We start from the raw sequence: 24,375 nt of genomic DNA on the forward strand, positions 1-24,375 counted from the left end.
TCCTGCCACTGAAATAGAAATACACAGTTAATGGAAGTCAGGGTTTCAGGATTTTATCCATGTGTCGGGTTGTGTCCAACAGGGGGAAGCAAAAGTACACCTTCACTGCCCCCCTTACAGTGTCTTTGAAAGAAGTCTTCCTTTACTGTCGCTGAACGAGACGTTGCGAGACACACCATGTGTTGACATCTGACAGTGAAATGCCTGCGTCGTGCGTGAAAATGTAGAATCAAAATGGGAATCTTCTAAAGCACTTTAAGGAACCCTTGAAGTTCCCTCTCCTTCTGTGGTCTTCCCCCTCTAATACAAAACCAAAAGGGCCTTTTAGATTTCCCAGTGGTAGATGGTAGCTTTTCGGGCCACTCCTTGTAGCTTGCAGTGGCAAAAAAGGTTGCTGACCTCTGGCAAAGAGGCTCCCTTCTCCAGCGGGCACCCACCCCCACAGGACTTTAGTGTGTTCCTGAGGTCTTGACTGATACCAAGGTTGCACTGTAAGCACAAGTCCCTCTTCACTAGATCAAAAGTACCAAAACCACACAAAACTCCCTCAGGCTTAAAAACACTGTTTACGTGTGTGATTCTGTACGATGAGCAGATAAGTGTTAGTCCATGAAATGGCTGTTTACATGGCACATATCCGTCATTTGTGGGGTCCAGCAGGCCCCTATCATGCCTCCTATTTAGTACAGCCGGCTGTGACCACTGCATTCTCTGGGCCATTGAGTGTGTGGTTTGGGATGTGGTTACTAAAAGTGGTTACAAATGTCCTCTCACAAGGTCAAAGTTGGTCATCATTTCCAAATAACTGTGATGAACCCAACTAAAGAAAACAGATGAGTATTTGGCTAAAATGTGTAGCATTGTTGTAGCATGTGTTCTGCTCAGCAGAAATCAAATGCACTTCTGTTATTGTTTTTTCTGCCTGAATCTGATGACAGCTGTCTCCAAACACTCGGTGGCAGCAGGACAGTTGTGTGTCTATGCTAATGATACTGATATATCAGTGTCGTCCGAAAAACATCTGCAGGCGCAAAGGGAGAAACTGACTAATGACATTTATATAATTCTGTAAACTTTGCCACAATCCGTGCAGAATTTCAATAATGCTGCATTAATCTCCCTGGAATGGTGCCTGCTTCAGTTCCAGTAGTCACCATATATTTAAAGACGATTCAAGTACTTTTGCTGTATAGTTTCAGTTTCCAGAAGATGTTCTGGGCGCTACACTGATGAGCCATGTGAGTTTACATTGTGTGGGAATGGCTTAACTCAAAGACTCTCAGATAAACAGTAAAGTGAAATTAATATGCAGTTTAATACCAGTGGATCATAGTACAGGTATTAGGGGTGCACTTTATAGCGTCTCTGTGTTCGTGTCCGGTGTGTGGGGTGAGTTAAGGTTTCACTGTCCTGGTTTCCACAGCAGATTACCCGTGTGTGTGTGGCTGCAAAGTGTGTTTTTGTCACCCCACAGGGCTTTCCCAGGAAGAACTATACACACTACTCATTTCCTCTCGTTGGTCTACCATACACACTCAAGGCAAATACACAGAGAATGAGTGATTGTGCTGTAGTGGTCAGTTTGAAGTGGGTCACTGATCCCTCTACAATCGCTCCCTCTACAAGACATGCGCTGATCAGATGAAGTCAGTGTGTTAAGTTTATAAAACCATTAAGGGGGTTTATTGTGAGTAACACTTCAGTTGTTTCATCTTTTACTGAGTAATAATTCTTTAGGACTGCACACTTATCTCGTGACTGAGATGAGCACAACAGTTGTCGAGAATAAGCCGGGTATCTATATGATTAGTCTTGTATTTTCACTCTCAAATTTTACAGTTTACTGGAAACCTTTGAGGATCTGTTTGCTTGCTTGTTTGTTTGGTGTTTTCTTGAAATGATGTCATCTTGAGACGCTTAGCTCGCATTCTGTTCCTTAGAAGCACCTGCTGGCATTTTACTGGATTTACAGTTTGTGGTCTTCAATGAAATTGAAGGTTGTGCATGTCTTCCTAATAATGTCTTTAAATGTTACAAATATTGGGCTTAATAGTTGGAAAACTGTACGCTAAAACAGACACATTAGCTAATATGTCTATCAAATGGTAAATTATGTGCATGAAAACAAGTTTATTGTCACTGTCTGACCTTGGTCCAGTGTGACTGACAGAGGATGGAATCGCTCCCTTTGTCAACAAAATAACTTGAGTACACAAAAAGAAAATGTTAGCACTAAACACCTCACAAATGCAACGCCTCACAGTTCAAGTATCTATGCATTCATTATCAATATAGGCAACATACAATATCACACAATCAAGTGTTGTGATATTGAAAATATTGATACAATACCTCAGAATTAAGTATCACAATATGTGAGCGTATTTGAGTGTACGATGAAAATATAGCTATTTTGCAAGACATGTCAAATTCTATTATGCCTATAAGCTCCAACACTTAGCTAATAGTTTTTTCTTTTTCTTTCTTTCGTTTTTTCTTTTTAATATTCATTTTGAATATATTTTAGTCTGTATATTGCATTGTCTTATGATGTTTTATGGTTTATTGCTGCTTTCAGACTGAATGGGGCACACGCATATCTTCACTTTATCATTTTAGTTATCTTGTTACTGCTATTTTTAACATCCAGAATTCAAAATATACTTACTATGCAACTTAATGAACCATCCTGATTTGCTCTCATTACGTATGCGCTGCTGTGTTTTATCACAACGTCCAGATGGCAGAGATGTGATTCTTGTTTTTTGGTTTTAGCAAAAATATTGGTTAAATGTCCAATTGTTATTTCGTCCGAGCCACCAGAGCTCATTAAAATGCTCTTTTTTAATCCTCAACTCTTGCCACAATGCACAAAGCATGCCAGTCTCCCTTGTGTTGTCGCTTGACCACGAGTCCAGTCCGGAATCTTAATTGTCACCTTCCTGAATTCTTCTGGGAGTTTGTTCACTCTTCTCTCTTTCAATCCCCAACTGAGCGAAAGCAAGCATGAGATTGTATCGGAACAAAACCGAGTCCATCCTGTTTTCTGAGAACTTGCAGCAGTATTTGAGGGGATCAGGTTGCCTCTAGGTGCGAAGTACCGAGGATCAAACCTGAACCATCAAGTCTGGTACCCAGTTTTAGAAGCAAAGAGCTGAAGATCAATTTCTGTCCCTAATCATACCAGTGGCCTTCAGATCAGTGTCAAAAGCAAAGTCAAGATCAGAGATACTGGCGGCATAAATCACCCCCGCAAACCTGAGGATGCAGTTTCCTTCATAGATGAATTCAGAAGCTATGAATGACTATGACTAGACTATGAATAGAGTAGCCGAGCTTCTGTGTCACTAAGAACCAGCTGAGGTTGTCCGGCCTTCTTTTAAAGATCCCTGCTGTTCCTGTTACTCTGGATAGCAGAGATGAGATCAGAGGAGAGACTCGGGGCCAGATGGAACCGCCTTGTAGTTTGGAAATGTCTCTGGCCTTTTAGTCATCGATGGCTAGAGTGGACTGCGATTTCAGATCAAAATGGCTTGTTATTATTGTTATTCTTGGTGCCAGAAACACTCACAGGAGAGGTGTCTGAAATCTCATCACTCCACTATTCAGTTAGGAAGCACACTTCAAGAGGAAGCATCTTTTCATATCTTATGTCACTTTGCATGCACCTCTGCAGACGAACATACTTGATGGTTGGTAGCACCGGTGAGAGCGGCGGCTCTGTCCAATTACTCCCAGATGCATTTAATTGTGCGCGTGTCCTGGAAGTTACTCTGGTTAACTGAAATAATCTTTGTATTAATGTAAATAGATGGATGTCTTCCGCTTGTGTGTCTGTGTGTTCCTATGTGTCTTTAGGAGAAGAACATACTGAACCAGTCTATAGGATATGGGACATGGCAGAGTCAAATTAACTTAATTCTTCAGCTCCTCCTCTGGGTTGATTAAATAACTGCTCATATAATGTTGTGTGTCTGTCAGTGTATATGTGTGTGTGTGTGGCTCAGCGATAAAAGCGAGGCTGGCTAACTCCTTAAGTGAATTCAGTGTAATTGCATTTTCAAGACTTTGTTAAGAAAGCCCACTTTTATTTTCAACCACAGAGAAGCTCAGCATTTTAAGCCCCCTCTTCGGTGGGGTAGGGGGCGCCCATGTGTAGAGTCATGTCGCTTAGCAAAACGAGGTGATGTGTTCATTTATCTGTCTGTTGGTTGACAAAATAAACTTAAAAGGTATTCAGCAATTTCTATTTTAGGAAGTGTTGCTCATGGGTCAAGAAATGGATTACTGTAACCCTGCAACGTTGTTGTGTAATACTGCCTCTTATATCACAGTATTGCGAATACTGTATATGGGTTCTTACAGGCTAAAATCTCAGGCGTTTTATTTACCTTAAAATGCTCAAAATGCAATGTATTTGCCCGCGTGTCCGTTCCTCCGCCAACAGAGCCGATTTCCTGGAGGACTGGGGACGAGAAGCAGCAACTGAGACCGGCTGTGGTGTCGGAACAATTTACAATTAACGTAAATAAAGGCTGTGAGGAGTTCATGATTCAAGTTCAGAACATTGCCCTATTTGTTTCTGGAGTCAGTCTAGATGCTGCACGCCGTTTTACAAACTAGTTTAGAAGTGATCCTCATGCATTTTTAAGACTGGTGCTCCTGACCTTTCGATGCTGCAGACAGTACCACTGCATCTGCGACTGATACACGGGTGCGCCTTGTCTGAGATCTACTTTCCTTCTGAATTTTCATGTGAGTGGTACATATTCCAGTGTGCTGAAATTTTACGGTATTTAATTTGGCAGTGTTTCAGATGACCATCTGAATCCACGTATCCTGTAGCGGCTTTGTCTATGTCTGTGGTTGTGAGTTCAAACTACTCTCCTTTGTGCTAACAATTGTTGTGTGAGTAGGTTACGTAGGCTACCGCCACCTGCTGTCTGATTGATCTTAGAACTGTCAATGACATTATAAAGGTTAAAAAAGGGGCTGAAATATTAGGCCAAAGTATCTAAAACTTGAAATGAGCTGCTTGGCTGGGGGCTGCGATCTCTTAAGCATTTTTCTCAACTTAAGAGCTGTTTTCCGAAATGTGATGTATTTTTTTTTACAGCTCTTGAAATATACCTGAATTATTATATTATTAAATTATGCCTTTCAACAATTATTAAGCCTATATTTGAAATATTGTGGTGTCTTTAAAAGCCTTGAGGAATTTGACTTTCTTCATTGATCAGTCACATATTGCAGAAATAGATTTTCTTTGATGTTGTCATGCTTCTTTTTCCTGAAACCACAGCTGGAAGAGGGGGGATATGGATCCAGGCTGTTGTGACCGGCCTGGCTGGATTTGTGAGCACTTTGGGAATGGAAATCATCAAACCCTTACAGCGTGTGTTAAAAGTAATAGGGAATGTCTCGAGAAATATTATAGGGACCTTGTGAGCGCCCTTCTGGTTATGACTGAGCCACTAAAGTTTAAAGATGACATTGGTTGCAGATGGCTTTAAGATCATCCGCAAGGCGAAAAAAACAGCCCAAATGTCAACACTGAACCTCAAGCAGTTGCTGCTATCTGCTCAAGCCAGCTCCTTCCATCATGATTTAAAGAGCCTCACAGTGTAAACAGTTTGCTTAACATCTGTCCGCTTCTGAAGAAATCACTGGCTTGACATGAAGCCCCAGCACTTGACTTCATTCAGCCAGTGTGCTGAATGAAATGAAAGAAATTTTATTATCTGATTCATATATCATTATACGCGCAGAGTTTTAAATACCACATGGCTTGAGTTTGAATTTAAAGGATGGCATCTCTTTAATGGCCCTAACAAGGATTTTGGCAAGGCAGCGCAAACCCATAAATGTCTGGGAAACTGACGTCAAATCAGAGCATTAGAGTTAGCCTTTTGATCACCAGAGAAGGAATGTGAAGCCTCGCCTTCAGAGTTCGGCTGCCTCACAGCCACAGGGTTGGGGGTTCAATTCCAGCTTGCTGCAACTCAGAGGTGGGCAATTAAATTTCCTAAGGGGCCACTTTATATATTGTGACCGTTGAAAGGGGCCGTCTAACCCAAAGAAACGAGGGAAAAAAACGACACTTTAAAAATGCACAGAAAATGTTGGTTGTTTTTTATTTAATTTAAACCACATTCCATTTAAAGATTCTCGATGTGTCTCATCCATGTCACAATCGACTTTCAATTCAACAACAGTTACAAAAAATAATCAAACGCGAAAGTGATGTTTCAGTTGCATCATAATGAACAAAAAACAATACACAAGTCAGAGACGACAATGTCAGTTTTATTGTTTAACTCTGACTCCGGGAGGGCCACATAAATGCAGTCAAAGGGCCATATTTGGCCCCCGAGCCAGACTTTGCCCAGGTCTGCTGCAACTCATCAAGCAAACCTGGGTCTGCACTGTGTGGGATTTGAATATGCTCTCATCGCTTGTGTTGTTTTCCTACACTCTGGTTTCCTCCTGTCACTTTAGAGTCATTGCTCATCAAGCACCTTGTGAAAAATGTTGCTATAAAGTGATATCATTTAATGATGTTAGAAGATTTCTGACATTATTAAGTTATACGTTATTGTGATCAAACATGTTGGCAGTGGGAGTGGCAATGTTTGTAAGTAAATCAAAATGTCCCATGTCTGACCTCTGGTGTACCCCATATCTGACACCACCAATTAAAGAGTAACACGTGTGGCTCATGGAAATACACAGCAAAGTTTGACTGTTCTGCAAGAACGGCATTCATGCTGACAAAGGATCATAATGATACGTACTGTACCTGTGCTTCTTCATGCTTGAAGTTCCAAATATGAGTGGCGTCATTGGTCGGTGATAAAGGAATGTTATTAATACCCTGAACATGAATTGCCAGCATCTCGCCTCAGCAAGCTCAGGTGAGAAAAAGAGTTCAGGAATCTATAATCGGACCGGCAAAGCACTCACACATACAGAGTGTCTGGCACATGTGTAATAAACAGCCACCACTTATTCACTTCAGTACACACCGTGTAAGAATGTTCGCCTCTTTATTTAGTTGAGTTGTGGATTATCCAGAAGATCTTAATTCAGTCATTCATGTAAATCTGCTTCCAGTTTTTTTTTGTCTGACGTACACACACATATGTATTTTGTATGTGTGATGTAATATGATCTACCCATTGAAAATCACTTGGGGCAGAAATATCTACAAAACAAAGAGCATTGAATACAAACATAAACCGATGAAAAGTGCAGTTGAGACACAGCTGTTTCTTTAAATGCACCAGTGCTTTGGTGGAGCTCTGTATATATGGATTTCTGTCGGAGGTGTACATTCCCTGAGTAATTCTAAGTGCTTAATTGTGTTGTGATCCTCAAAGTATGTTGAAAAATGGAACACTATTTACAATATTTACCCACCGGGTCTCTACTTTTAGCCAGCGGCAGACAATTGGTGGAGGCTGTGTTCGTGGCCCCAGCTGCAGTTCTGAGAGTTCTGAGAGCCTTTTCTGTGAGAGGGTGCACTTTGGTGAAGACAGTGAAAGGTTTTAAGCTTCCAGCTCTTGGCCCTCTGAGTTTTTTTGTTTGTTTTTTTTTTGAAAGCGGGGGTCACTATCTCATCTATCACCACCCTGAACATAAAAGAATAGATGTTTGGGATGAAAGAAATAAGTGGACACAGGTGACAGAGGAGGAGATTATATTAAACTTGAGTTGAACTATGAAACATTATGTCAATACTTGTGTTATTTTTGGAATAATATTATATTTCTACGCTCAACTTCTTCCCTTCCAAGTTTAGTTTTCAACGTCACTGACCTCTAACCACCCTCCACACAGGCCAAATCTTTAATCTGGGGGTGTTGATGGAACACGTCTGACTGCTTCAAATGAAGCTAGAATGTCATCCATTGGGAAATAGAGGAGCAATATGAGGAGAACACATTAAAGTGTGGTTGAAGAAGAATTCTTAAAAGTGTACAAGGAAGCAACTGAACAAGGATCGACCCCTGTGGAAACTCTTTTTAATTATTCAACAGCGAACTTGCCGAAAATGGGAGAAGAAAAATCAGGATTACAGCTAACATTGATCGAAAGTGTCGGTGGCTTCTTAATTCTGAATTCATTGTGAAGCTGCGGCGATGTTTATCATTGTTAATCGCTCAATCTCCTGTGTGAAATAAAGACAGTCAGCGGCGGTGTAACGCTGTGGAGTTATGCCTGGAGAGCATAGTTGTTGGATAAATAAAGATTAACAAACAGGCACAGGAAAGAAAGATGAGGTGTGCTGTTCTCTCAGGGTCATAAAGGTGGGGAATGGGGCCAGAGATTTAATGGGATGGAGAAACGTTGTGATTGGCTCATTACTGTGATGGAGCACGTTGCCTCGACAATTGGCCTTTTCACCCTCCATACATCCGCGACCACACTACTTTTCCACGCGCTGCCGCTTCCTCAACTACACAGATGCTTATACAGTAAAAGTCAGAGCTTAGAAAGTACTTTCTGTGGTTTCCATCAACACCACTCAACGGTACAAGGTTAAAAGCCTAATTCTTTGCTCTTTTCTGAGTGCTTGACAAATTGCCGTTTCTCATATTGTTCTATGAAAAGTGACTCTTTTTTTCAGGCACTGTTATTACCGACTCATTTTTTGTTTGCACATACTGTAGATATTCTTCCATTACTATATTGTTGGATGTGGAAGGGTCAAAACTCTCCCCACAGTGTTCACTATTTAACGTGACAGATGAGAGCTGTCTTCTTTACGCTCATCCTTTCAATAAATAATGCGTCCATATTTCTTTCATATTAGTTTTTCCCATTGTTTCCCACAGAGACGCAGAGGTAGTGGAGTGTTTTGTGCCAACTGTCTGACCACCAAGACGTCGTTGTGGAGGAAGAACGCCAACGGTGGCTACGTTTGCAACGCATGTGGTTTATATCAAAAGCTGCACTCGGTAAGTCAGTCAATTCATTAAGTCATATTCCTATATTGCTGTAAATAATGTGAATCCTGCTTGATATCAGGTGGAAAGGTGAGTGTTCTGGAGCGAGAGCATTTAGAGGTTTATGACATGAAACTGCATGGAATTTTGATTTACTTGAACTTGTTTTTATTTTATCAAAATGATGAAAAACTATCCGCTAAAGTGATATGGACAGATCTGTGATTTGGAAAACTATATCTGGCACCAGTATCAGCTTCAAAGTTTACATTGCATTTTAATGACATTAATATTGTATGATATTACAGACAACGTATTATGTTAAACATAACCATGGTGAAACAGTGTCCTCATTCTCTTCTAGAAGTTCTCTGCTCTAAATGATTTGATTTCAAACACTGTTGCATGAAGCCTTGCCAGACATTGCAGATCTACAGTAGCCAAACATTCCGGAATTCAAACCCTTCAGAAGTAATTGCAATATTCAGTCACAATAAACTGGAATGACATGAAACAAACTGTAAGGTGACATGTGGTTAAACACACAATACTGCTACGTATGCTGTAGCTAACATCAAGATCAGAACAGATGCGAACATGGCGGAATCTATGATGTCCATTTAGCTCACTGCTCATTTGATGGCAGTGACCAGCCTCATGTTTGCGCTGGATCTCTGACGTCAGGGGGCATATCTGGGAGTCGACAAGTACCACAACTGGAACCAGCCCTCAGAGCGTTCAGTTTTCTTTGACTTGCTTATGGCTGTAATCCACTGGTGCCAGATTCTTCAAAAATTCACTGAAACGCTCTCCCTGTTCTTTCTTGTTTGTTCAGATGTCCTTGGCTATAAACCATAATTAGACACTCTCAGTAGTTGAACTCACACTTTGCCTGCCAATATGGTGTCGTTTTGATTTTGTTATTCACTATTTAACATGATGAATAAGAATAAGCAGAATTAGCGTGATGTCATGTCCCAGCACTCTATTCTGAACCACATTAAATACTTAATCTTAACTTTGTTAATACTTTAGAAATTTTAGAAATTAAGACTTTAGAAATCCTGTGGACCAAAGCTAAACATTATTGCTGCATGATAATACTGTTAGTTTCGTCATACAATCACAGCGCTTGAGTTTTGGGAATGGAATAGTGGTGTGCTTTAGGTACAGTGGAACATCACGACTTTCTCTAAGTTGTTCCAGAAGATGTTCATATCAGAACTGGCTCACAATATGAAGCAATTTTCAGAAATCATGGAAAGTGTCTTTATCTCTTGCGGCTGGAGTCACACACTGAATATTTTAGAACAGAGCATGTCAAATTTAAAGCACGTAGTAGTCGAGTTGAGTGGTGGAATGTGTGATCATATATATTGAGGCCACTCTCACTATATATATACTGCACAAGATGGGATTTTCTCAAAATTACTGCTTGAGTTGAAATATATGTTCTATTTCGCCACGTTTCTTATAAAACTAGTTTCCCTCTCACCAGATCCGCTGGTTACTTTTGTGTTTGCTGTTCAACTTATTGAGTTGGACCCAAGTTCGAGGAGTTAGTTTCTCACTAAATTTGCATCAAGTTAGCGCTGACGTGAAACCTTGCAGTGTACAATTCTAAAAAACGTGATGTGTTTCTTGGAGGTTGTACAATCATGATTTGAGTCTTTTAAGCCACCGTTTTGCATTTGCAAACTAGCTGTGGTTATTTTTCATTTACTCTTCTTTGAAAAAAGATAAAAGCTGAGGGAAGTGGGGAATTTAAATCAACAAGAACAGACTAAAATAATTACTTGAGTCCTCCGTCTGTTTCAGCATGCAAATGAAATTGCTGTTGCTGGGCTTCAGCGCTCTCATCAGGGCACCGCGTAGACACACTCATAAAGGTTGTGCTGGATCACAGGCTCGTATTTTAGACCCTTTTATATAGTCGGCGTGTTTGCGCATTCACCAAGTGGTTTTGACCACTAATTATCCTTCTGCCTGTCAAAGCGATTAGCACACTATAGAGATGAAATGCAGCAGACTGCAGTTGAAGTCCTGCAGTACAGACAACACTGGAAAAACTGTATATTTAATTCAGATGGAGTGTGGTATTCCAGCTGTCATTGTCAGTCAGCTCATGCTTAGAAGTATGATGGAATGAATCAACTTCACCGTCCCAAATTTAATTTGACGTCGCATGAATTACAGATGAAATAAAAACTCCTAACTAGGCTCTTGGATTCATTTGATAAGTACATAGCAGCTATTTAACTGATTTTCACAGGGTTAACATGCAAAATTGTCTTGACATACTAATTTTCTGCTACTTTTGGTTCGTAATGAACAGTAGCAAGAAAGGGTGATTCTTTTTCTCAACTCCTTTTAATGGCCATAATGCTTAAATATAGTTTTGTTTTTGAGGTTGGTGATGTCCAGGCTTGCAAAATGACCTCTCCCTTAAAGTCCATTGAAGCATTTCTTTCAAAACTCATCCCTTTAGTGCAGATTGGTGAGTTGCAGCATTGTTTTTTCCCCTCAGAAACCAAACTCCAAGCTGCAGCCCGCCCCTCCACCTGCAATATTGTCTTCCATTCGTGCTCAGAACTGGGAATTCCAACTGGGAAGTCGATGGACTTGCCACTTGGGAGGTTGTTTAATTTGTCACTCCACGCATTAGAACTGGAGAAACACCCATATTTCCCAAGCATCGTAAACAAAGCATTACAAATTAATGAACTTTGGTGAGAAAATTACATGAATAATAATTGATTATTTCATTATTGCTTATCAACTTAATATAATTTTCAGTTTCCAATTACCCCCATCTTGAGAGATTAATGTGCTCTAATGCTGTTTTAAGCTGATTTTGGCTCAGTGCAATAAAACAGAAATTCAATTAACCTGTCCTTGAGTGGAGCGCTTGCAACCTGGTGTAATTACGGAATGTACCTTTAAAGACCTTTCAGCAACGGCAAAGCACCCGCGACGTATTCCTTCCCGCCCCTGTGAGCGTCCGCGGTTCAACCCGCCCACTTCATCTGCCGCTCCAATCACGTCCAGACCCTTTCCACGCTTGGCAAGCCCTGCAACAGCCATATTTTATATCCCATCATAAAAGTTTTATATGCTCTACACACATTATTAGAGAGGATAGCAGCTAGTAAAACACTTGAGAGGAAGAGAGGAAGGGTGACTTATGAATAAAGAGAGTAGATTAACAAAGAGGGAAGGGGGGAACTGGAGGAATACAATGAACAAGTGACAGAAATTACAGCAAGGGAAGCTGTTTGCATTAAGATGGTGAGATAAGATAGCAAGAGGAAAGTGAGAAGCATTCGATTAGGAAGATGGGATGTTTGATACAGAGTGAATAATGTTCACTAGTCAACAACCTCTTGTTTTTTTTATCATTAAATAAAGCCTATCGCTCGCCAGCTTGTGTGAGGTTTTTCTTTCAGTCAGCCGTGCAAAATAAAATGTTATATTTTACATTTACATTTTACTAATTTATGTAGTTTTACAGTTATTTAATTTATTTATTCAATTGTTGTCAAAGCGTGACTTGGTCTTCTTTCCTCCTTGTGGCTGCACCTCATGCTATTTCAGCCAGCTGAGTTGCACAATTACATCGCCTTGAATGCATGTTTTTGTCTCAATGGATGGGTGCCTTTTTTCCCTTATTTTAAGTTGCGTATTATGCAAAAGCATAAATCAGAATATGCCTTAAACTTCTTTGCTCAATTTTGTTTCTTGATGTCTTTAAACTGTGGTGCCGCATGACTTAACTTTACGACGAGAACTTAATGTGTGTCTCAAAGATGGCAGGGGAAAACGTCATTTTTCGTTTTATTCATGGGGACAAACATAAAGAAAAAGCACTGGTTAAAGAAGTCAGTTTTTGTTCTGTCCACTAGGAGCGCTGTTTCCTAACTTAACAGTGTCAATCTCGCCACCTCTTCTTCATTTATTTTTCCCTTTATCTTCTCTCCTCCCCTTTTTGCAACCCGCCTTGTTCCGTTTTTCTCCCCCTACCTAGACAGAGACAAGCGAAGGAGGAACATCGTGGTGCTTTGTTTGACATATGTTTCAGTTAAGAGCTCGTCAGTCTTGCAAAGCAGACATGTTTATTGCAGTGATCCAGATGTTGCAAACGAGCGAATGACAAATGAATAGGATTGTAATCTCATTAGGAAATCCAGATTCGTTGCTACAAGGTTAAATCCATTGTAACAACGCAGCTACCGTTCCCCTTGTCGGTATTTTTCTTAAGGAATCCATCACCCTGCTTTGTTGCCTGTTGTCAGAAATAATTTGGTTATAGTTTGTAAGAGCAACAGAGCAACTCTGACTTGACACTTTAAACTGCTCCTCTCTCTGTAAGTGGCCACAGTTGAATGAGTGATAGAGTGCACATTCAGCCTGACACCATCTGGACACACATGCTGCTGTGTTCTTTGCAACACACGCAGAAAGACAGTCAATAATCTGGGAGGAACAATTTATTGCTGCATCCAAAACAAAACTTTTGCTTTGAACGGTTTCCATAAATATGCCAGGTTTGTCCACTTATCATCAGTGTGGGAAGCAGAGACAGATTTTTCATGTAGTCATGTTTCAGTATTGTAAACACTTTGCTTTTGGGACATTTTATTGGCCTTAACTGTCTGCGTAAACATTGAAACACAAGAGCTCTAGCTATCTCTCATTAGCATATGAAACAAACCCACCAAGTCTTTGTTTGGTTCACTCTGGTTGTTGTAGTTTTCCATGTTTCTGTGGTCTTAATCCCGCCACAGCTTAATAACAAACTCTCAGCCTGTTGTCATTATAGCTGACTCGTCCAGTTCCTTATTAATTCTGTGCCACAGAAACCTAAAAGGAAATACAAGTTTGAAAGTACACCATGTCGATTCTAGCTTTTGGGGGCGAACCTGGGTCTTAATATAATATACTGTAATATAATTTAATAATTGGCATTTTTGACTCTTTATAAAGCACTGTCCTTATTTTCATTGATCAGTAGATGGCGCTCTCTGCATGGTCAAATTTTCATGAAACCGCAAGTCGGTTTTCGCAGCTGCTATCAATTGCTTACAGATGTTCCTAAGCTTTTTTCCATGATCATAATGTTTTGGTCTCATGTATATGTTAATTTACAATCTCATCATTTATAAAAAAAAACTCCAACCCTCATCCTACCAAGATAGTAAATACACAGACATTGATATCTTAGAGCTCCCAACAGTATGTGTAACTTTATGCATTAAAACATTCTTTTTTTCTTTTTTCCTTCTGCAGACACCCAGGCCTTTAAACATCATCAAGCAAAACAATGGTGAACAGATTATCAGACGGCGCACGCGAAAACGCCTCAACCCCGACTCGCTGTCCTCGGACAATCCAACGCCGAAGCAGCCAAGAGTTGGCGGCGAGGAGCGCATGAACGGAGAGGAGTCTGACAGAAGCTGCGGTTCCGTCAAAAACCAACAGCCGTCGCCTCGCTCGCGCTCCCCCAGATCCACTCAAGCTTTCCTAGCCAATCAAACTTTGGAGATCCACAGGCGCATGCCTCCGCTTCTTCTGCCGTCCCATGGCCCGCCCTCTCTGATCGGAGAAGGAAATGGAGGACTGGTGGATGGAGGAATGGTTTCTAAAGTCGATGGGGTAAAAGGAGGCGGAGGATCGGAAAGAGGAAGCCCAATTGAAAAATACATGCGGCCTTCCAAACCATCCAATTATTCGCCTCCTGGTTCACCCATTGAAAAATATCAGTATCCTATGTTCTCATTGCCACTTCCATTAACCCTGTCACCAGACTTGACCCCTGAGTCTGACTGGCTCAGATTCTGGACCAAGTATAAGATGGCTGCCACCTCCGGCATCAGTAACTTGGCCAGCCCCGGAGGTCTGGGAAACAACGCTCATTATCTCAGTGCGATGGTGACACCTGTTCCCCATCATCAGCAACGCTACACCGTGCCTTACTGTGCCTCTCCCTACTCTCCTCTCCCACCCCCACCAGCTGCTCCTCACTATCCGCCACCTCCTCTCCATCCGCAGACATCGGCGGCGACGGAAAATGAGGCTCCTCTTGATCTCGCCATACGGCAGCGAGATTCAAACGATGCGAGCTCAACAAATGGTGCAGAGGTGCTGAAGCCAGAAGAGAAGGGTTTGGGCGAGCCCTGGAAAGGAGGGACGGAGCAGGAGACGCCACATGAGGCAGCAAATCATGGGGACAAAACGGAAAATGAAGACAGTTGTTCAGCTCGTCATAAAATGGTGGATGTAGCTACACAGGATGACCTGACCAATCACTGCGTCCACTGTGGAATCTACTTTCTAGATGAAGTCATGTACGCACTGCACATGAGTTGCCATGGCGATCAGCGGCCCTACCAGTGCAGCTTCTGCCTTCACGTTTGCGCAGATCGCTATGACTTCACCACACACATACAGCGAGGATTACACAGGTACACAGACAAAACGCCCCAACAGAGGGGACAGGTGCAATATAGCCAAATTCAGACGACAGAGTGTGAAGGGAACCTGGAAGGTGAGGATCCTGGTGATGGCGAGGGATTTGTCGGAGCGCTTCATGCCGACCAAGCTAAAGACACTTCAGAGGATGGCGCTGCAGCTAAAAAGAAGCATCAAGGAAACACAGCTGACCCAGAAGAGGAAAGTGAGATGGCGTCAGAAGATATCGCCGATGACATCAGAAATAACACAGAGGTCATGTCTGACTCTAAAAAGTTAAAAGACAGCAAGGTCACTAATCTGTTGCCTTGAGCTCCCGCAGGCCCTTAAATGTGCATGTTGTCTCCGATAAGCTGAACTCTTCCATAGCACTGGAGGCTAGCTAACGTCATATCTGGCCTATCATTGACTGGAACCCCTCCACACGCTGGAAGCAATCGGCTGTCAAATGGTCAAAAAAATCATTGTCATTTTTCCATGTTTTTCTCTCGCTGCCGCCCCTCCAACTCCTGACGTCCCCCTGACAGATTCCTGGCAAGAATGCAACTCAGAATGTCGGGCATGAAGCAGGAAACCACCGTCAACGAATAACCATGTCATATGCATGCTGAACCAATTCAAGCGCTCGACCAAGAGTAGATGTGGTTTTTCGTTGATCCCTGCACACCTTACAGCAGAGCATCTCAGCATCCGAATGTTGGAACTTGACACCGTGCTGAGTCAGTCTAAAGTGACTCAGTTCTTCTTTTTTTTGACAGTGTGAAAGGATCCAAAACCAAAACCAACTTTTTGACCTTTCACATGGAAACGGTGTGTCCATGCGGCATTCTTCTGGTACTAATGGATCAGTTTTTGTATCTGTAAACTGACTGCATTTGCAAAGCAAAGTGGCTTTTGGGTATGGATTTCCCACGCCTCTTCAAACTGCTTGAAACCAGTAGCAACTGGGAAAACCGGTTTTAATACCGACCGAAGTGTTCTCTTGGTCCTGAGGGACCAAACCAAGTGACATTATTTTGTACCTTCCTTTGTGCCATGATACTAGCTACGTGCCTGGCTGCCTGCCTCATAGGACAACCATCTATTAACCTGCTTAACATTTATATTAATGTTATAGATAAACAAAAAAACATGCAATTTGCTCCATGTGTTATTTTGTAAAAGGCAGGAAACGGTACCTTAATTAGTGTATTTGAGTCTTTGTTCATGTTTGTGTTTTTTTTAATGGAGGATTGTTACACTTGCTAACAAAAAAAAAACGGTACAGCAACAGCGGGTAATGTGTCCATTTGTGTTACCATGTTTGTGTGTGGAAGGGCCAACAACCTCACAAAAAGAATGAAGGCATACGCTGGGTTTCTCACTCCTCAGGGGTCATTTTAGTTGCACACCCACCCTCCTCTTCACAACATCAATATGCGGTTACATATTTTTGCATGTTCATTAATGCTTCCATTCGTTCTTTATTCTTGTATATTGTGTTTTTTTGTGTGTGTTTAAGTAGGTCAATGTGGCTCTAGTTATTCATTTTTCACATGCCTGGTTTCTAATAGAAACAACCTTAACTTTATATATAAATATATATATATATATATGAAAAGAACGATCTGAAGTTGGGAGTTACTGTACTTGTTTGCACTGTGATACATCTTCAGTGTTTCTGATGGTTCGCCTTTATTATATGTAGCAAGCATATGGCCTCAAAAAACGTAGGTTGCCTTCAAACGAAATGAGCTGTAAAACACATGTGCATGAAAAATGCCTTTCAGGAGTCTTTGTGATTGTTTGATTTCCGTTCTGCGACATTCATCCAGTATCAACAATAGTTATTTCTACGTATTTGTTCCACGCACCCAGCACAAGTTAGTGATTATAATCCTTAACTTTCACATACTAAGGTTTCGTGACAAAGAGGTCCTTCCTTTTTATGTTTAGTCTGATTTATTCAATGAGCTTTGAGGTGAAAATGAATGGAATGCAACACTTGCAATAGTCAAAATATGTGCAGCGGAGGTAGATCACATCTCACTGCTCCCTCTGTTTTCGACTCGCCTTCATGCCCTTTGGTGAAAGTGGTCAAAGGCGTAAAGCTCATTGTGGAAGCGGGAAGACATATCACAGTCCCACACATAAAATGTGGGACTAAATACCAAAACTAAAAGCACGTCAGTCAGTTTTATCCTGGCATACCTTTACATACAACTATTAAAATAAATCACTAAATAAAGATTCATCAGATCGCAACTGTACGCATTCCAAGGTGGGGATGGACTCTTCCATTGTCTTTCAACGTCAAGACTTGTGGTGTAGAAATCTGAACAAAAAAAACTGCAACAATGGCACAAGTGACTCTTCATGGCAGGATTCCTTCAGAAATATGTGTTTGAACTCAAAGGGTTTGTCTCATCCTTGTCGTGCATACTGATGCAAACACAAGTAAAAGTTTATTTTGCGTAATTTGGGGCCTTAAAACAGCTCAACTGATGAAGGTTTATGAGTGGCCTCACTTCATCCTGTTTTCTTGCATTGTTCTTTTTTACCACAGTTTCAGAGCTGAACGTCATGTTGACTCAAGAGTGCGATCAAATGACTTCAACACCTCCGAACTGTTGACAGTCCTGTCATTCCCATCACCAAGTGTTTTACACCATACATTTTCTACGTCAAATTTGAGGAGGAAAAATGAACCCAAACCTTTACTAAGCCTTTAACGTTAGGGAAATCAATCTGAAATGTACCTTGTCTTTCAACTCGTTCTCTTGTGGTTGCACTTCATTCAGGTGAAGTGAAGCGTCGCTGAGATAACCTTCTATTTTTATACCAAGAATCACATGCCTTGCTGCCTTAGTTACCTAAAAACAAAATTGAAAAAAATGCAATTAAAAATATTGGTGGGAAAAAAAAAGATATTTTTCTATGCTTGTTCATATCAAGTGCCTGGGAGCATGCGGCTTAAGATCATATCAGTTTCCCCCAACTGTGACAAGGACGGTATTGATCAGTTGGATGACAGAGAAGAACACTGCTATTACTCTTGTTTCTTGTATTGATTGATTTGGCACAATGGGAGTTCTCCATAGCTTCTTACCAGCACCCTCTGCTACTTAACCAGTTAAAGATGAAATGTTTTGGTGTAGATTCAAAATGTGTTTTTGCAAGATACTGCCATTCAGGTGTGCACCTGGCTAGAGAAACTTATATATATATATATAGATCCCAGTTCATTCCTGTTGTAAGGCTGTACACTGTGGTCGCAGTGTCTACAGTCAGTCAGGCGCTCTTCTCGTCTCTTTTGGTGAAGGACAGAAGATCTAGTTCAAGATTTACAGAGGGATTTCAGTGAACAGATGAGTGTTTGCAGCATAACAGAGTTGGGGTTGGATGCTCTGTTGTCATCCTTCCGGTGGAAGGTGCTGGACAGGATTAGGCTCGCTGGGAATGTTTACTGTTTGAGAAGTGTTGCCTTCTGACCGAGCCTTCGATTTGAAAGGGTGGAGAAGAAGTGAATGATATTGTACTTTAGCTACCACACCTACCTAAGACTTGTTTAACCCTGCTTTAACAAATATGTTGCACTTGTCAGCCCAAACACTCCTGTAGATGTTCTTGAAACGTGTGGCAGCGAGTATCTTTTTGTTTACGTTGGTAGAAAGTAGTCAGACTCGCAGTGTACCCAATGCATTGTCCTGAAATTCCTGAATTTGCAATCCACAAACTAAAGAAAGTTTATTTTACCACCACTGAACAAACATTTTGAAGTATCTTTTTGGATTTACATTCTTTATTGTAGCTGAGCGATCTGCTACAAGACTAAATGGGCGTCCAGGCTCAGCGATGGGTACTTATGAAGAGATCGACCTATTAATGGACTAGATGGAATGAAGTTGAACTCCATCACGTCAATGTTAAATCTCTCTCTATATCCACTCTTCTTCTTTGCTGTCCCTGGTTCTCTTAAATCTGTCTTTTGTTTGTGTTTTCCACACTGATCCTGAAGTCACAATGTTTCAGGAACTGTGCTTGCAGCAGTTTTTATACAAAAAAAAAACTCCAAAATAAAAAGTGTATTTATTAATTGCTCCTTAAAATTCATGATAGGCTGAGCAGTTGGGTCAGGACGGAATCACAGCATGTTTTTTGTTTGTTTTTGATGCCAATTTGAATCAACGTTTACATTTTTGTACAAGGCGCCTTAACAATTTCTTAATCATTACATTGTTGCCTTTCCGAATGTATTAAAGACTATGTTGCTTGCACTCCATTTATTTTTGTTTCTTAAATATGTTACTTAGGAAGGGATAAACGGTGAGACGCAGCCGGTGGTACGGAGCAGGTGTACAATTTGGGATGTACAGTATTAACAATGGGAGTCAAGGGAGCTAAGGGCCAGTTTTGTTTTTGTTCTGTTGGTCAGATACACGTGCATCATGGTTATCTTATTTTGTCTAATAGTTTCTCAGCAGTTTTTAGAAAAAATATTTGTGTTATTCTCTCATGTTGTATTTTATCTCTCTCTGTATGTTAAGGTTAGGTTCTTTTGTTTTAATGCAAAGAAAAAAAAAAGTATTTCAACATATTTCGACGGGCAAGAAAAGTTTGTTACCCAGCTAAACTTGAAACAATGTGGATGACGATGATTAATAAAAGTAATAACAAATAAAGGTGTGTTTTGTCTCCTCACTGTGGAAAACCTTTTTTTTTGCCGGGAGGGGACGTTGGGGGGAATAGGTGTGTATTGTTTTTGCTTTTTATACTCACCTTTTTCCAACTTAACTCATACAAAGTTCCTTTTAGTGGACTTACATAATGTGTTTTATTGTGACTGTAGTTCAACACCACAGACCAGGAAGGAAGTTCCCATTGCTCAATGTTTTTTTTTTTTTGTTTTGTTTTTGTTTTTTTTAAACAGCAGTTTCACGGGTGATGGAGTAGGTGGGGCTCGAACCTGCATCATCTGAGTTGAGGTGAATCCAGAGATCCACAAAGCTCGTTTTATTCATCATTATTTTCAGTGCTCAGAAGGTGGCGCTTGGTTTAACAATGTGACATATTTGTTTATAGCCTCTGATGTTAGTGCACAGAGTGCCCTCTAGTGGATTTTGAATATGAGAACACTGTTTCATGAAGCCTCACCGGTACATCACTAGGAGTGAGTTCGAATTCCTTCCTTAATCCTCAACCTCAATCTTTAACCCTGAATCTCATTCCACAAAATCCTTGGGATAAGGAAGATTTTGTTCCTTAGAAATGGGACACTCCTTAATGCTGGTCATTCCATTGCCTGTTGGGGGCAGCATTAAAGTGCTGTTCTGTCAATTTAGAAAAAGAAGAAGGTGGGAGGAGCAACAAGCATTTACAGGATCCGCATCAATGTCGTCTACATCTGTATTCATGTCTTCTGCCTTTTATATCTCCATTAACTAGTAGTACTTACATTTGTATCTTGGCTTCTTTGTCGCTTTTGATGCCATGTTTTGTCTGGATACTACACATACGATTCTGGCTATTACCAAGAGAGGTCTCACAGTTCCTCAATTGTTCTCCTCAAATGAACTTCCCAAGAATTTTGGGGGATGAAAGAAGGAATTGGAATGCAGTCAAAATGTACGGTTTCATTGAAATAGTTGTTCAAAGCCGAAGAATCTGGGCGGAGAGTGCCATCTAGTGGAGTCCAGAGCAGAGGACAAGGTTGGTTGATTTGCGTTTGGTGCGTCTGACAGTCAGTACTGGAAGGGCTTCTTGGAAACAAGGATTGTCACAGTACGACTTCTGCTTCTAGCAGGAACAACAGGTGTGGAGGAAGCTGCTGCTGGGATGTGATTGGCTGAGAAGGCAAGCTGGCTTCCAGGTGTGGCAGGAACAGACTGGAGGCTGTGGCTGTGAATTAAATATGGTGTATGGGAGTATATAAGCTTCATCTTGAGTCATGTAGTCGCCTGTAGGAGAAGGCCTTCACCGGAGAACAAAGAGAAACTTTCACATGCATGAACAAGTGCAAGAGTGTCGCGGCATTGAACACCGCGAGACACAATCCTGTGACCACTTTTGATGGTAACCTGCTGCCTCTCATCACACTGAGAAATGGGATCTATGTTCAACAGGACACATTTCTGAAAGTGAGGGAGGTTCAGTGTTGAGGATGTCGCCGTCGCAAGTGCCACTCTTCCAATCCAGTCAGTGAAGCTGTCACGTCACTGTTTAAAGTTTTAATCCTGGCAGAGTTCGGTTTTGTTAAGAGGATGCGGTTTTACATGGAGCTTTTTCCACCACATCAAATTTCCAAAAGGAAAAAGGTAAAAGCTCCAAACATACCTCCTGCTGTGCTTTCAGATTGTCGCCGGGAGCTCACACGAGCGGAGCTTCCTTCGCTCTGATCTGCTCCGGCTGTCCTGCTTTCTCAATTTTACAAGCTTACACGTTCTGCTGATGTATATACAGCTTTATTTGTCAGTAACACTTTTCACGCACGCATACACAAGTCAACGGGCTCAGTATCCAACATAAAACATGGTCTCGCATCATCTGTTACGGTCAGTTGCATGAACTCCACTGCGCAAATAAGCTTTGAACTTACTCGCGATGGCAGACGGGTCAGGAATTGGGATAAGGCATCTTTCCCGGCAGTTGGGAAGGTATTTAATGTTTCTCATGGGGGCTTTTTTTGGGATTACTTTTTTTCTTTGGCCGAGCGCTGTCCATTTACCTCACAGCAGCCTTTGATGTTGGGGCATTGTTCATTTCCTAAGTTCCAGATGAAACAAAATGAATGTTGCTGTAAATATAGAAGACAGCTCAGTCCCTTGTGAAAAGAAACAGACGTTTGCACAGTTGTACTTTCGGTTAAATATAATTCCCTTTTCTCGAAAACACCCGACGGGTGTAGCAAGCTGCGAAATGCTCTTCATTTAACAGATTTGGATTTAGAATCATTTCAGTATGACATGCCAGCCATTGTAGCTGAACATATTCTGATGATAAAAATATGTTCGTAATTTGTAAATGATTCCCAATTCATGCATTAATACAACAGGCTCTTCCTCCTCGGGAAGTGTGTGTGTTCAGTTGGTTTTCAAGGGAGATTACCGATCAGTCCGAGTCATTTTTAGAATCTGCCAATACCGAATCCCGATCCGATGGTTGAGCAATGCATCGATGAGAACAAATGGTCAAAGGATGACTTACAGAGGCTGCAGGAGACTGTGAAATCCAGTGTTTTCGGACAGAGATCTTTGTCTTTTCCTGAACTGCAGCGGAGGAATGTTGGGCAGTTTGTTTGTGTACAAGGTGGTGTATCATGTCCGTCTTGGATTTCTGATCATGTGATTGAATCGGGACCTCCCAAATTTTTAACGTTATGTTACATTCTGATAATTCTATATTGAACCACGCTTTTTTCAGCTATTACAGCCCGTATGTGGGAACCGGTGGGCAGGTATTTTAAACACGCTCGACTATATGTTTGTCTGTTCACCGGTTTACTCTGTCAGTTTTAACCTTTCCCAGAGGTCTGCACTAGCCTTGGTCTCCTTCATTCTTCCTCAATCTGTCCGTGGATCTGGTTCCTGACAGCTCAATGGTTTCCCAGCATGATTGCTCTTGTCCGTACCTCTGTTTCCCTGTAAAGCAGTGCCGTCGGACAATGCTATCCAAATGAGTCTGATTTAGTTTAGTGGTTATTCCAAAACGTAAACTCTTAAAAGGATCTATAAGAGACTTACCCTTAAGAAAGCGTTATGGATGTTAAATTGATCCGCGTTGTCCGCTTAAAAGGCAGCGTTGTCGTACTCGTGCCCCTGAGGCAGCTCCGTCTCTCTTCCCATCAAACATCATCTCCATCCTTTACTACGGCTCTGAAAAGTCAGAAGAGAAACGGAAGCAGACAAAATGAACTCGACTCAAGTGGGTCAGAATCGGAAAAATGTTTCCCAGAATTGTTCTTTGGGGTAAAATAAAACCAAATAAGGGAAGGAAATACAATTGCTGCTGCCGTTCCATACAATGGTTATACATCAGTATGAGACGTGGTTATTAAAAGGACTGGCATGAAGGCGAGTAAACAAATTGGCATGTGGCAATACCAAATAAATGGCTTTATCGGTGGGATTGAAATTGGAGGTCTAAGAACCTAAGAGCAGCGCAAGGGTGTTTCATAAGCATCAGTCACACTAATAATTTCACTTTCACGTCTACAGGGAGCTCGTGAATCGTCCTTTGTGGACTCATTAACTATAGCACATTTATATAATGTAAACAGCCACATCGTTTTCTCAAAATTCATGCGGCTATGCAGCTGCACCGTGTGCAAATCCCTACACTAGAAAAGGTACAGGTGTTCATGCAAGGGTGTGGGGGAAATATGTTGCTCAATGTTTACAATAAATGTATGTGTATAAGTTATAAACTTAAAACGTCCTGACCGAAGAGCATTCTGTTTTTTAATGGCACGGTTTTATTACAAATATCGTTCATATTTGGAGTTGACCAGAAGTGAGTAGGAGCCAATTTTCAGACTAACTTTTTATCACCATTTCCATCACAGGCAGTTGCCGAAAAACTCATTTAGGTTTAAAAACACAAAACAGCAAACCTTCTTTATGGCTACTTATCTGGTCTACAAGTCTTGATTTGTTCCTCTATTCTCTGCTTATTTCTGTTGCCACCTCAGAGGAGGGGCCAAAATTTCATTTTGGGCTGAAGCAAATCTCTGTTCATGAGGAGGATATAACTGGCTCTTCTTCATCTGGAACTATGAGTCTTCATGTGTTAGCGTGCAGCATCTCTGTATACAAAAAACATAAGAAGCACTATTTGTCTTACACCCTGAAGCGCATACATACATCTGCTTTCCCAACCAATTCCCTTCCATCTGCATCACTTTTTCCTCATTAAATTTTCACATTGATCGCATCCACTGTCAAAGAGCGATTGAAATACTGTCATCTTCGCGAGCGTCGCTGTT

The 24,375-nt window shown here is 41.3% G+C and overlaps 1 protein-coding gene across 5 annotated transcripts in view; it reads left to right on the top strand.

Annotated features, from left to right (window-relative positions):
- trps1 (trichorhinophalangeal syndrome I) overlaps nucleotides 1-19,672 on the top strand; it is a 101,074-nt gene extending 81,402 nt beyond the window's left edge. For all 5 annotated transcript variants that reach the window (XM_053862135.1, XM_053862138.1, XM_053862134.1 and 2 more), the window contains exons 10-11: nucleotides 8,838-8,960; nucleotides 14,235-19,672. In XM_053862135.1, the coding sequence (XP_053718110.1) occupies nucleotides 8,838-8,960; nucleotides 14,235-15,728 (1,617 nt within the window). In that variant the 3' untranslated portion in view covers nucleotides 15,729-19,672. The remainder of the gene's footprint in view (nucleotides 1-8,837; nucleotides 8,961-14,234) is intronic.
- The last annotated feature ends 4,703 nt before the right edge of the window (nucleotides 19,673-24,375 follow it).

This window comes from Synchiropus splendidus, chromosome 4 (assembly GCF_027744825.2).
Source record: "Synchiropus splendidus isolate RoL2022-P1 chromosome 4, RoL_Sspl_1.0, whole genome shotgun sequence".
Lineage (NCBI taxonomy): Eukaryota > Metazoa > Chordata > Actinopteri > Syngnathiformes > Callionymidae > Synchiropus > Synchiropus splendidus.